Source organism: Euleptes europaea, chromosome 15, assembly GCF_029931775.1.
Source record: "Euleptes europaea isolate rEulEur1 chromosome 15, rEulEur1.hap1, whole genome shotgun sequence".
In the NCBI taxonomy this organism is placed as follows: Eukaryota; Metazoa; Chordata; class Lepidosauria; order Squamata; family Sphaerodactylidae; genus Euleptes; species Euleptes europaea.
Genome location: NC_079326.1, coordinates 10,543,370 through 10,557,772, shown reverse-complemented (window position 1 = coordinate 10,557,772; position 14,403 = coordinate 10,543,370). Strand labels below are relative to the sequence as shown.

The following is a 14,403-nucleotide window of genomic DNA, read 5'->3' as shown; positions in this document are numbered from 1 at the left end:
ATTTTAAAAGCATCCAAGGAGCTGGAAAAGGTTGTGCCCCATTAGCAATAACAAGATAGACCTGTCAGATCAGTCATCAGAATGCAGGTTTGATACTATCATTGGAAAAAGATGGGTCAGCCCTCAACTTGGCCAGAGTTCATACTCCGGCAGCTGCACAAATGCAGTTCCCATTGTTGTGCTGAAGTTAATCTTCAACAGGGACTAGAAATATGAGGCACAATATCTCTAATCTCTGTACCTAAGTCTGAATGTGGATCAAGAAATTGGGCCATGAACGGATTGGTGGGATGATGCTACATTTGCCTTTCCTAGCACTGTCCACAGGTCTACCTTTTTCACCTGCCCTCTAGGATTAGATTAGTTGCTGCTGGGAAGGCAGCAACTGGCATTCTTTAATCCCTGAGCAGAGCTGCAAAGGTGGAAACAAACTCACGTTTTCTATCATCTTTGGGCAAGCTGAAATGCTCTGCCACATTCCCTGGCAGATTCCCGTTTTTAAATTTCTAATGTTTAAATGGTGTTTAAATAGTTTAAATAGTGTTACATGTGTGCTTTTAGTAGTGCTATATTGTGGTTTAGATTTCAGTGACTTTACACATGCTCTGTCTCTCAGTACTTATGTTTTGATAGTTTATGGCTCTGTTTTGTTTGCAGTAATCCTAGTTCTGGCCAAATGTTCATAAATTTAAAAGGGCATTCTGCATTTATCAGAATTTCTCCTCTTTTTGGAGTGGAGGATGGCCACTTAAAAAGCTTAAAAAGTCAGCCTCATAAGAAAGGATATCAGCTGTGGAGGAGGAGAGACGGGAGTAAGTCATTTTATGATAGTAGATTTTTGAACTGTAAGGACGACAACATGGGTTTTATTGCTTGTTTGTTGTACTAAATCATTGTTCTGATGTTTTCGGAGGAAATATGCTGTTTGTGTCTTCAGTATGTAAGAACTGTGGTGGATCAGACCAAAAGTCCACCTGACACCATTCTGTTCTCATCACTGGTCAGCCATGTGCCTCTTTGAAACGCAAAAGCTGGCCAGAAAGACAACAACTCTTCCATTTTGCTGGGTTTTAGCTAATGGTACTCAGGGGCGGACTGTGCTGGATGCTGTCGCTTGTTTTGGGAGAAAGTGCTCTGCCTCCAGGGACTGCAGGATGAACTACTGTGTTGGGCTTGCGGTTTTCACATCTCCTTCGTCAGTGCAAGCACTTCAGTCACTTTTTGCATGTTGTCATAACTACAGTGAGAGTTCTCCAGCCAATTTGACTGCATAGTCTCTGGTGGTTTCCTGGCAGTTGTAACTGTGAACAGTTGTAGTCTCACAGTGCAATCCTAATCACAGTTGCACACCTGTAAGTCCATTGTCTTCACTGGACTTAGTTGGGTGTAATTCTGCTTAGGACCACTATCTGGTGAGATGTGAACTAGATTTTTTAAGGTGCTTTTCTTAGTTATGAGGAAGCACCTTTAGGAAGTGTGATGATTCAAGTGTATACTGACAAGGTGTTTTGTGTGATGAGGCTCCTGAAAGTAAGTAGCTGGAGAAAACAGTTGCCCCATATTTGGATCTGTACAAAAAGGGAATCATGGAGTGGTAAAATGGTTGGGGCATAGGACAGGACAGAAGCTCCGATGCCATACGAGTATTTACAGAATACAGAAAATGTGTTTCTCCTAACTTGTGGAAACCCACTTCCTGTTTCCCGAGAACTTAGTAGACATTTTATGGTGTAACCATGAGTGCTAGAACAATGCTTTAAAAAAAAATGCTGATTATCTTGCTCTGCTGTGTGTGCTTTATGATGTTTTTTCTGTTCGTTTTTTTCTTTGCTGTGTGGATAATTGCCATTGTCATTCCATCATGCTTTAAGTGATCTTCATTATATTCCTTGTCTAAATCTGGGATCATACTTTGGTATCGCTGTCAGCCGTGTTACCTAGAAGACCAGTCATCAGGGTCTGTTCCCAACAGTATTGGGTTGCCCCCTCTTCAGCTTTTGAAGTGTGATGGTCTTGGTAAATTTTAAACTCTGATTATACAAGCGGATAGCTAAAAAGGCTTAGACGGTTTAAGTGTTTCCCCATTGTCTGATCTTATGAGCTGGGGAGTGGGTGGGAAATGTAACTGTAATTGTTTTTATATTTAGTCCCTTTGTAGCTTTTACTGTTGCTCTACAGAACCTATGGTGCAGTTATACTAGTTGGAAGCAACTGGTGTCCTATTCTACTATATGTTGTTGAGTTTTGAAACTTTTCCTGTCATTTTATGTACCCACCAATGGGTGGGTACAATTAAGTGTCCTGGTTGCTGGTGTTGAACTGACACCTAGTATTACAGCTTACCTGTCAGATATAACACTTTTGGGGATCTAGGCCTGATAAATGTGTTCGTGTGTACCAAATCTCAGCATTTAGGAGGTGGGACTCCATGTTTCGCAAACACCTTGTGTCTTGGGACCCCCAGCATCCACCTCTGCTCTAGAAATGGCATTGCAGGTGGTGATTTGCAGATAAATAGTAATTGGGGGTTAACTCACAAGGCTGTGATGGAATGTATAGTTCCAATCGAACACTTTAATCTGAATGTGTGGTTCCAAAGGGATGGAATGTGTGTAGTTCCAGTCTGAAATGTTAATAATTTGAGAAAGGAATTCTTGGCATAATGTGGACAATTTATCACCTCCTAAATAAGAAAATGTCTTTAAGGATAATAATGGTAGTCTAGGCTTTACCATCTGTTTGTTCTCTTTTGTTCTGAAAAAAAAAATGTATTTTATAAGGCTCGGAGGGAGGGCAGTGGGTTTCTGGTTTAGAAAGAGGGCCTGTTGGGTAATTTAGGCCGTAGGCCTCTCAGGGATCATGAGGCAAGCCCTCCCTCATCTTCGGCAGCCTGGGAGCATGCTTGTCCTTTCTTGTATACGGGGTTGCATTTTTCAAGTGCTACAGATTTGCAGCACAAAAAGGAACACTTCAGGGTTGTCTTGTTTTTGTTGTATGAGGAGGCCCTGCAACATCAGACCATCCTTTGTTTTCTGACACTAATTCCAAGGCCAGTTATTAAACAAAAATATCCTTCTGCAAGCTGTGTTTAGTCTGCGGCAGCAAAGAGGGCAAAGAGCTCTGTCACCCTTATAAAATAAATAAATACTTCGGTTAATGGTTTTTGTAGGCACTTCAGATACACTAATATTAATTAGTTGGATATTCTGCTGCATTTGTCTAGGAGGGAGATTGTGTAGGATAGTGAGAGGAGGACACTTTCCCCATACATTCTGAAATATCCAGCACTGCTACCTGAACAGATAACCAACCCACCAAAGGATCTCTTGACGGTGTGGCCACTCTGGTTCACAGTATGATAGTGTTGCACTCTGTGGGGCATAAGAGCTTGGATTGTGGGGGGCGGGAGGGGAGAAAACGACTGAAGCCAAGGGTCACTTTCTAGCTCAGCTAGGAAGATCAACAAGGCAACCCTATGCAGTTACTCCAGTCTAAACCCTTTAAAAGCAATGGTTTAAGGCTGCAGTAACCCTGCAAAAGTTGGCACTGTTAGTTTAGAGCAGAGGTAGATAATGCACAAGTTTTGCTAAAAAGGTGGATGTGTAGGCCCTTCTCCAGCAACGTTCCTGAAGACACAATACACTGATGACCAACTTTCTTTCACTAGGGTTGCCAGGTCCCTCTCCGCCACTGGCGGGAGATTTTTGGGGCGGAGCCTGAGGGGGCGGGGTTTGGGGAGGGGAGGGGCTTCAGTGCCATAGAGTTCAGTTGCCAAAGCGGCCATTTTTCTCCAGGTGATCTGATCTCTGTCGGCTGAAGATCAGTTGAATTAGCAGGAGATCTCCTGCTACTACCTGGCAGTTGGCAACCCTATTCTTTCACCTCTTCCTGAACTCTTTCAAGTTTTTCAGTTCCCCATCTGAAAACCACCCCCCACACACATTTCCAAAGCAAAACTGAAATTATTTCCAGCCTGCTTTTCTTCTACAGCTATTTCCATGTTTCCATGGGAAGAATTCCAACTATGAATTCTTGAGCACAATTCTACAAATTTTAAAAGTCCTTTTGTTGTTCCTCTGCCACAGGCTAGCATGGTTAATCCTCTGAAACTGGATGAAGACATCTTGTTGGTCTCTAAGCTGCTACTGGACTCGAATCTGACCTTTGATTTGTACATTTTTTGAACTAAGACCGCTTCTTAATTCTGATGTAGGCTCTTGAAAGAAATGTGTGTTGTTGATTGATCCCTGTCTTTTTCTCAGGTGCATTTAATGTTTATAATCCCATCCTGTACTTTCTGCATTTCATGGCCCTTTGACACTGATGTTTGCTTGTTTTTGCTTAATGTGTGTGTGTGTGTAAAGTGCCTTCAAGTCGCAGCCGACTTATGGCGGCCCCTTTTGGGGTTTTCATGGCAAGAGACGAACAGAGGTGGTTTGCCAGTGCCTTCCTCTGCACAGCAACCCTGGACTTCCTTGGTGGTCTCCCATCCAAATACTAACCAGGGCTGACCCTGCTTAGCTTCTGACATCTGACGAGATTTGCTTAATAACCTCATATAAATGTCTGCACAAAGATAACTCATTACATTGCATCAGATGAAGTGGGCTGTCATCTGTAAAAGTTTATGCTGAACAAAATCTTGTTAATCTTGAATGTGCCACTGGACTTCTGTTTGTTTTTGTTATTGATTTGGAAAATGGCTGTTAAATGATTCATTGTTACGCTACAGTAGCTTGAACTATGGATTCACCAAAGGGGATGTAAACGCTTGTTTAATTATTGGTGATGGGATAAACTGGATGTATGTAGTAGCTTTATCTGTTAGCTCAATATTTCAGGAAAAGTTGTTGTAAAAATCTTCTCTGGAGTATTTTATAATCAATTGCTATTACATTTCTGTCTTGACCCACAAACCTCAAAGTAGCTAATTTTTCTTCTTTGGCATTGTAAAGTGGACCCCTGTTCTGATTTTAGATATAAAAAAACCAGTCTTTGAGGTGCTACAAAATTCCTTTTTAGTTTAGAGACAAGTAGCTTAGGTTTATTGGTAAATATTCTTCTAACACTGCTAAATAAGCTCAGAATAACCATATTATCTTTTACTAAACAAGCAAAATAAATTGACGTGGTCACATTCCTGCTCTTGTGATCATTACATGATAAATCTTCCTACCTGCAAGGGAATGGGAATAGTCTTGTACAGTTGTATCTAATTATCACATTGCTATTTTGCAAACCTTCATGCTTGCCAGTTGCTGTTGGTAATTCAAGGTATTGCAATCACAAGAGAAAATGGCGGAAGCTGAATTTTAGGCACCTTTCATGTTTAGGCATAGTTCCTGCTGGTATCTGGCCCTGGCAAGGTGCCACCCCCCATGTTGAAGTGGAGCACAGACACTCCTGCTGCTTTTAGAAGCTTTGAAAGGAGCCCATGTAGGGGGTTACCGCATTATGTATTCCCAGCGATGTATTAAGAGTTTGAAAATGTTATAAAAAACATCGCTTTAAAGGGTTTTTTGGATGCCACGGCTAAAAAATGGTTGCAAGACGTCTTCACAGCTAAAGGGGCCAAACAGAGCGCGAACAGTATTTTTTATAACATATTCAAACTCTTCATACATCGCTGGGAATACATAATGCAGTAACCCCCATAGTTTGGAGGAAGACTATGGCTGCTTATAATGGTGGTTACCTGTGATACTTTGCAGCCCTTATTAGAGAAGAAATTAATTTCGAGGTTTATGAGTGATTGTTAGCACCATCTAGTGGGCAATGAGCGGAAAAGCCATGGGAGAAGGTTAATTCAAAATGGATTTTGGAGTAAATGAGACAAATAAAACTTGAGTTGTGCAAGCTACTTTTTCAGATCAATTTGCAAGATCTGAGCAAGGCTGTCAAAGATAGGACACTTGGAGGACTTTTATTGATAGGGTTACCATGGGTCGGAAGCGACTTGACGGATTTAACACACAATCTACTTTTATTGAAAAACAGAATTGAGAGGAGGGTTCCAAAAATTGCACCACGTTGGGGTCGAAACCCCAGGGATGCGTATGTGTTGCGTAGGTGTTAGCAGTACTGTCCTCACTAGACGTTCATTGAACAGCAGCGCAACCCCAAGACAAGGACGGCTGGAGGGAGGCCGCGCCGGGGACGCAGGGAGGAGGCCGGGACAGCTTGTCAGGTCACAGGGAGGGTCGTTTTCGGCGACCGCCGTTTGCATGCGGGGACTGGCTCGGTCGGCTGCCGGGGCGACCCGCGCAGCGACCCCCGCGGGTCGCATTTTGCAAAGCGAGCCGCTTCGAGCCCCCCGCGCGACGATGGCGGCGGCCCCCACAATGCACCGGCAGGGCCCCGCCTGCTAATTTGCATGGAGGGCTGTGCAAGTGCAACCGGAGAGCGGGAGGAGCTGACGTCACCTAGGCGGGCGGGCGGGGCCTTCTGGCCTGAGCGGGGGGGCGTGGCCTCCTCCCTCGGCGGCGCCGCCTTTGGAAGGCTCGTTCGGGGCTGCCGCAGAGGGAGGAGGCCACGCCCCCCGCCACGCCCCCCGCCAGCCCTGGTAGCGGCGTGCAGCTGATTGGGCCGCTGGCTCCCCGGGCGGCCTGGCTGCGAGCGGCGGAGGGTCTCCCGCACACGGCCGCTCAATGGCTGCTCTGCAGCAGACCCGGCGGGGCGTCCCTGTGCTGTGGCGGCGTTTTAAAGGCCACGAGGCGCACAGAGGGCTCTCTAGTTCACAAAGATCTATGTCAGCCTTTAACGCATCGCAAAATTCCTGTTTGTTTTTTTGCAGCACCAAATTCCTGTGGTTTTTTTTTTTGCAGCACCAAATTCCTGTGGGTTTTTTTTTGCAGCACCAAATTCCTGTGGGTTTTTTTTTTGCAGCACCAAATTCCTGTGTTTTTTTTTGCATCGCAAAATTCCTGTTTGTTTTTTTTTGCATCGCAAAATTCCTGTTTGTTTTTTTTGCACCGCAAAATTCCTGTTTGTTTTTTCTGCATCGCAAAATTCCTGTTTGTTTTTTTTCCACCGCAAAATTCCTGTTTGTTTTTTCTGCATCGCAAAATTCCTGTTTGTTTTTTCTGCATCGCAAAATTCCTGTTTGTTTTTTCTGCATCGCAAAATTCCTGTTTGTTTTTTTTGCATCGCAAAATTCCGGGTTTGTTTTTTTTGCATCACAAAATTCCGGTTTGTTTTTTGCATCACAAAATTCCGGTTTGTTTTTTTTGCCACAACGAACAACAGTTACTACTCTGAAATTATTGGGTGTGTGTGTGTGTGTGTGTGTGTGTGTGTGTGTATAATTTTTCAATAATTACTATACATCTCATTTGACAATACATCCTATATACCAATCTTTGAATCGATAAAAAATTAAAGTATTATTAGGTGTATGTCTTCAGTATTAAAAATAATTAATTATAGTTGACTTCCCCACCGACTTCCTCCCTCCATATAAATATCTAGTGTCTCCTTTGTATTAATATTTTCTAATCCTTATAAGTCATTATTTTAATGTTATACTTTCCCTTTATTCAATAATATAGTATTAATAATAAAGAGAGAAAAAGAAGAAAATCATTTTAAAAATAAAAACAGAGCATAACAAAACTCATTAACATAATTTTCTCCAGTCACTCTGTCATAAACAATGGAATAGATCTTAAAATACTTTATATACCCTTAAGTAAAAAATTAAGTTGATATCATTTTTCCTCTATCCCCCTCCATTTCCCTTATTAAGAGTCAAATTGGTATTCTTCCGGCTTTCTTAACCCTTCTTTTTAAACTTTTCTGTCTGGAATTCCTATTGTCATCTGCATGCTTTCTTGAAGAGGTCTCCTGTCTATGACAATCTTTACCCATTGCTCCTTGGGCTGTTGATTCTTCTTGTGTTCCTGTAGTATGGTCTAACAGCTCATTATTTCTTGTCAAAAAGTTTTTGATATCTTCCAACGAATTATTTGTGTTTAATGGTTCCGTGAACGGGTGTGTGTGAAGTTTTTAAGCGTGTTTGCGTATGAGTAAATTCCGTTGAACCTAGTGGGATTTGTCTTCTGAGTCATGCCTCAGATCAAGATGCAAAAATCTAATCGTTGCAAAGTGGTAGAACAGTGGTTCTTAACCTTTTTTGCCCTGACCTGGATGGGCCAGGCTAGCCTGATCTCGTCAGATCTCAGAAGCCAAGCAGCGTCAGCCCTGGTTAGTATTTGGATGGGGGACCACCAAGGAAGGCCAGGGTTGCTGTGCAGAGGAAGGCACTGGCAAACCACCTCTGTTAGTCTCTTGCCATGAAAACCCCAAAAGGGGTCGCCATAAGTCGGCTGCAACTTGATGGCACTTTACACACACACACACACACAACCTTTTTTGGGATCACAGACCTCGTTGCGAATCTGATAAAACCTATGGCTTCTCTCCCCAGAAAAATGTGCTGGACTACTGTCACACACCAATTCTGATTTCTTTATATTATACTGTAAATGCTTGCTATTTTCTTGCTTACTAATTGATTATCTACAAGGGGTCCATAGATGGCAGGCTAAGAACTCCAGCCTTAGAGTAACTGTGCTGAATAATATACCATCGTAACAAAAGTCACTTTTATTCTGGAATCTAATCCCACTGTCTTTTTTGAATGTCATTTGGCTGTTTGCACAGGCAGAATTCTTTACATAAAGCCATTATACCAAACATTAAAATCTCCACCTGACCCTGCCTGCTCTGTAAAAACATTTGGTAGGTGCCAGGAGGCATCATGGTTCCTATTGGTGCCACGTTGGGTACCCCTAGATTAGAGATTGAGGAGCAATACAATTTCTAACTAGCTGAATTCCAGTGTGGTGTTTAATGCCTTGAAGATGGTGCTGAAATCCTGGCTCATAGGTGTTGATTAATTTTTGTAAAGCCCCACACTAAAGTATCTTCCCTCATAGGACATAGTCTCCCTTACACCTGAAAATAAAGGAAAAGAGAATGATGTTGCAAGTCACCTTGGGTTCCCATTAGGTAGAAAATGTATGTATTTATTAGATTTGTATCCTGTCCCCCCCCCCCGAGGTCGGGCTCAGGGTAGCTCACATGCAGCATAATAACAATCACAATTCTGATTCAATTTAAAACAATAACACCACAATGCACAACAATTTACTGTTAAAATTATAATAAAGCCCACAATTTATGTATTGCCAAAATCCAGAAGCGCAGGGTATAAATGTTTCTAGCAACAAGACAACGGTAGTTAAAGATTTGTAGAAGTGTTTGAAAGAAGCACTTGGCTACAGTCCTTTGCACACTTACTATTAAACACAGTAAGAATAGCCCCTCAATTCACATGCTTGGGGTTGGGCTGATTACTAGTGTACTCCTGAGTTCTGTAAGATTCACTCGAGTACCAGGATGATCCACAAAGCCCCATGAACTTTGGATTAGTTCCATTGGTCTCAACCTAGCTTAAGTTGTGAACATGATTTAGGGGCTGCATATATATAATCTTATTTGTATCAAGTAGCATGTATCAACGTGGTGCCAGGATGTGCCTCGCTCCAGTACATTTCCTCTTTAAGCTTATCTGGCATACTGACTTTGTGCTTATCTTAAATATTAAGAAGTCTCATGTTTCTCTTTTTTGAAGGTTGTCCTGCTGGGTTTGGACATCTTATCTGCGCTGGTGTCACGACTCCAAGAAAGATTTAAAGCCCAGATTGGCACAGGTAAGGTCCCGGGGACTAGCTGAGCCAAAAATGCTGTGATAATTAGATTATGTTGTTCTGTTTAGTTACTGTACTGCTGTTAGAGATAGTAACATTTGAGGTGGAAGTAGAGAGCTTGCTGGTGGCTCCCGTTGTGGCTGCTGTGAAGAAATAATTAGTTGTAGCAGCAGAGGTGGTGAAGGTCTGGAACACAGTTTCCTGCATGTATGCACAAACACTCTCCTTAGTGTAACAGCTGGCTTGGTAGACTGTAAAATGTGGACCCCATTCTGACGTTTTCTTGTTTCTACCCACTGTGACTTGTCCTTTCTGTAATGTTTGTTTTGGACTTTGCAGCATGAGCCAGTTGATCCTTTTTAGTGAGCTGTGTGGAAGGATGGCGCAATGGCTGCTTGTGCATCAGTCTTGGCAGGGCAAAATAAGAGGTCTGCTTCCTCTAGCAGGTGTGGACGAATCCAGGAGAGCAGCAGGGATGAAGATGTGGTGTGGGCGCCATCCTTCAAGGTGTTTCAGCTGTTGAACAGAGAGAAGCACTCTTTAGGTTGCAATCTGGGAACCCTACTGGAAATGCTGCTCAGAATCCCTTATGCTTTCAAACTTACTTTCCTAGCCAAAAGACTGGAAATCAGCTTTATTTCTCCCTCCCCCACCCCCACCCCAGACATTGGGTGGTAAAAAGTGCTGTCAAGTCACAGCTGACTTATGGAGACCCCGTAGGGTTTTCATGGCAAGAGACTTTCGGAGGTGGTGTGTCATTGCCTTGCTTCGGGGTGGGCTGAGAGAGTTCTGAGAGGTCAGGGTCACCCAGCAGACTTCATGTAGGAGGAATGGGGAATCGAACCTGGTTCTCCAGATTGGAGTCTGCCACTCTTAACCACTACACCATGCTGGCTCTATATATGTGTGTAAAGTGCCATCAAGTCACAGCTGATTTATGGCAACCCAGTAGGGGTTTCTAGGCAAGAGACTAGAGGTGGTTTGCCATTGTATTCCTCTGTACAATGACCCTGCTATTCCCTGGTGGTCACCCATCCAAGTACTAACCAGGGCCAACCCTGCTTACATTCGGAGATCTGACAAGATCAGGCTAGCCTGGGCCATCCAGTTCAGGGCCCAAGACATTAGGATTCAGAATTATGCATTCTCTAATACTGTTTGATGAAATGCATACAGGCACTGACTGTATCCTCCAAATGAGTAAATTATGGATTGATGTATATAGCCTTTGGGATCAAATGAATATAGAAATATATTTTCCTCCTGCATTATATAGCAATGAATAATACGAGAATGGTTTCTTTTTTCTTAGCCAGTTGGCCTGTCTCAGTTTTTCCAAACTCATCTTTTCTTTTTTAATAACCAGCCTTGTTTTTTTCCTCTAGTGCTACCAAGTTTAATTGACAGACTGGGAGATGCAAAGGATTTGGTGCGAGAACAGGATCAGGCACTATTGCTAAAAATCATGGAGCAAGCTGCTAACCCTCAGGTGAGTTCCTGGAAATGTCCAATTTCAGCATAAAAGCAAGTGGCTACTAGCAAATCAATCCTTGGGGATCTTGGTTTGTGATCACTTAGTAGCACACTCTGCTTTCTAAATAGGTAGGTGCCACCTTGCCTGTCAGATGCAATATCCCAGATGCAATATGCAAGGCCCACCTGGGAGGGATGGATCTAAAGGAGATGAAGGTGCAATGTCCAAAGCTTGGGCAATAAGAAGGAAGAGCTTGAGCTTCTAATGCAGTCAGAGGGATATGACTTAGTAGGCCTTACAGAAACTTGGTGGGACGATTCCCATGACTGGAATGTAGCAGTGGATGGATATGAGTTGTTCAAGAAAAGCCGAAAAAGTCAAAGAGGTGGTGGAGTGGTTCTGTATGTGAGGAGAGGGATTGCTTGTCAAGAAATACTAGAAGAGGAGGGTGTCAGCCCAGTGGAAAGTATCTGAGTGAGGATAAGGGAAGGAAGGACAAATTGTGGTTGGAGTCTGCTACAGACCTCCTGACCAGGGTGAGGAGGTGGATGCTGCCCTCCTTGAGCAACTTGACAGGGTAACCAAACAACAAGAGCTGGTAGTTATGGGTGATTTCAACTTCCCCTATATATACTGGGAGACAAACTCTGCAAAGCAACCACAGTCATGCAAGTTCCTTACCTGCCTGGCCAATGACTTCCTTCATCAAATGGTGGAGGTCACTATGAGGGGCTCAGCCATACTCGACTTAATATTGGCCAACAGGCAAGAGATGGTAGATGAGGTGAAGGTGATCGAGACCTTAGGGGGAAGTGGCCATATCCTCCTAGAATTCCTTTTGCTTAGGATTGCTCCCTGTGATAAGATGAGCTGCACTTGTGGAAATTTCTTAGGGCTTGTTTTCCTTAAAGCCCCGTCCAACTTAAATTCGTTTGCCCTGTTTATAGAAAGTCTTGCTTGAGCTTCTGACTTCCATGGGTAAAACATCAGTGCCCCTAAACAGGCCATTGGGGAGACTCATTATTGTGGGGCTTTATTCCACCACATTGGAACGACTTCCTATCAGACTGGATTAGCAAATAGCCTCAGCTATTGATAACTTTAAATCCCTGGCTAAAAGTTCTCAAAAGAAATTCCTGCAGTTCCCTTCTGCTCCCCCCCAATGCATTTAAAGGCACAGTTCTAAAAGTGGCTTTTATACCCTACTGCTTTAAGAATTGGGGGCTATACATCTGCAGTACTTGCTTGATTGGGGGCCAAAAGGATTCCGAACGAAGACAGCCACAATATAATGATGTGATTAGTGGAAGAATAATTCAAAAATAATATAGATAGTACAAAGCTTGTATAACATAGATAGGGGAAAACCTCATTTCACAGATTCCACTCATCTGATTGGGCTATCTATTGCATTTTACAGATCAAATTGTTCCCAGTTTGCCCTGCTTCTAGGTACCTGTGCAATAATCAGATGTCTTGTTAACATTTCTGAGCCAACCATGCTTTACGCTCTCCGTACTGTATTCTTTTTGTATGATGAAACTATTAGTTAGTTGATTATATTGTGGATCCTTTCTAGTCTTTCTGAGCCCCCTTGGCACTAATTCAGGTCAGAGGTCTGGTTTGGAAGCAGCAGGGTGCAGCAGTTGGTTTTATTTCTTTAAAGGCCATCTTATCAACCACAAAACTCTGAAGAATATTTTTTCTGTGAGTGTAGCACACTTGGCTGTTCAAATGCACTGAAAGTAGTTCCCAGAATATAATATTTTAGCCCAATTTTTCCTGTTCACTCAGTGGCCCAGAAGGCTTTGCTCACTGGATTTTAGATACTGCTGTGAATTGAGTCCTAACTGTCTGCGATCCAGTTCCCATCATGTCTGTCTGTCATATTTTTATATTATCCTTCCTCCAAGGAGCTTAGGATAGTGCATGTTTCTCCTCCTCTCCCCATTTTATCTGGACAAAGATTACCTACTAAGCTGCATGTTAGAGTGGGGATTTGAACCTTGATCATAACATTCTTAGTCTGAATGTTAAGAGCAAGGCTTTCTGGAGTGTTGGTGTGTGGATACAATAGGCAGCAAACAATGAGAAAGGAAGCAGGATCCATTACCCACTAATCTAATTTATCTGATCTTTATTGCAGTTATTTGTGAATACCTGATTATTCACCATTCTGCATTCTTTGCCCTGTCCCTTCTTGTGTCCACAGAATATTCAGAATCAAGAATTGTAAAATTACAATTGATCTAGAGTTAGTTTTTCCCCCTTATTTTCTTATTTTTATCTTTCTCTGTGGCAGTATGTATGGGACAGGATATTGGGAGGATTCAAACACAAGAATTTCCGGACGAGAGAAGGGATTTGCCTCTGCCTTATTGCAACACTCAATGCGTAAGTTGGGTGCATAGCTCTTCTCAATACTTGTATTCAGATATTTTTTTAAGTACTCACTCCAGGCTTTGTTCTTCTTTTTCTGTCTTACTAGATCTGGAGCTCAGAGTTTAACTCTGAGCAAGATTGTGCCACATATATGTAGCTTACTTGGAGATCCAAACAGCCAGGTGAGTTTTGAATGAAATTAATGTGTTGATGTTAATCTGAGAGAGAGAGTGTGTCACGGTGAACGGGAAGGCTCCATCTCTGTTGTCCGCTCCACCATGGTCTTTATACTGCGTGCAGTAAATTTGGCTAAAGATATGTGTTTAGATCTTGAGTTGGCAGATTTACGGAACTGCAAACTTTAAAATTGTTTTTCATTGAACTCAAAGCATGGTGTTCTCCGTTTTGGAGCGAATATTAAAAGTCCAAGTCTTGAGCATGCTTATATATCTGAGGATTTACTTGAGGATTTGCCTTCACATCTGTTTATTTAAAGATTTGACTTCATACATCTATCTACTATAACTTTGATCTGTGAACAGATACACTTGGAGGAAAACTAGCTGCCTCCTCTCCTAAAGCCTGACTACAAATATTTATGCGGGGCAGGACTAGGGTTGCCAACAACCTGGAGAAAAATGTCCTGTCCCTTTAACAGAGGCTTAATGTGTGGAAACAGGAAGTTTAAGCTTTTCATTGCATGGAGGTAAATATCCTTTTAAGCCTCTGTTAAAGAGGCAGGTCACTTCTCCAGGTCTGTTGGCAACCCTAGGCAGGACTAAGATCACAGCAATGGGACCATGGTGCAAACTGTGTTTAAAATGTGGGATAAGTAAA

At 42.6% G+C, this 14,403-nt stretch overlaps 1 protein-coding gene and 1 non-coding gene across 9 annotated transcripts in view; one reads left to right on the top strand and one right to left on the bottom strand.

Annotated features, from left to right (window-relative positions):
* CLASP1 (cytoplasmic linker associated protein 1) overlaps positions 1 to 14,403 on the top strand; it is a 266,876-nt gene that overhangs the window by 55,060 nt on the left and 197,413 nt on the right. For all 8 annotated transcript variants that reach the window (XM_056861271.1, XM_056861272.1, XM_056861270.1 and 5 more), the window contains exons 3-6: positions 9,635 to 9,713; positions 11,096 to 11,199; positions 13,487 to 13,578; positions 13,673 to 13,748. In XM_056861271.1, coding sequence (XP_056717249.1) covers positions 9,635 to 9,713; positions 11,096 to 11,199; positions 13,487 to 13,578; positions 13,673 to 13,748 — 351 coding nt within the window. The remainder of the gene's footprint in view (positions 1 to 9,634; positions 9,714 to 11,095; positions 11,200 to 13,486; positions 13,579 to 13,672; positions 13,749 to 14,403) is intronic.
* LOC130488059 (U4atac minor spliceosomal RNA) lies at positions 6,010 to 6,135 on the bottom strand. The gene has a single exon (XR_008933812.1). It is a non-coding gene; the product is annotated as a U4atac minor spliceosomal RNA (small nuclear RNA).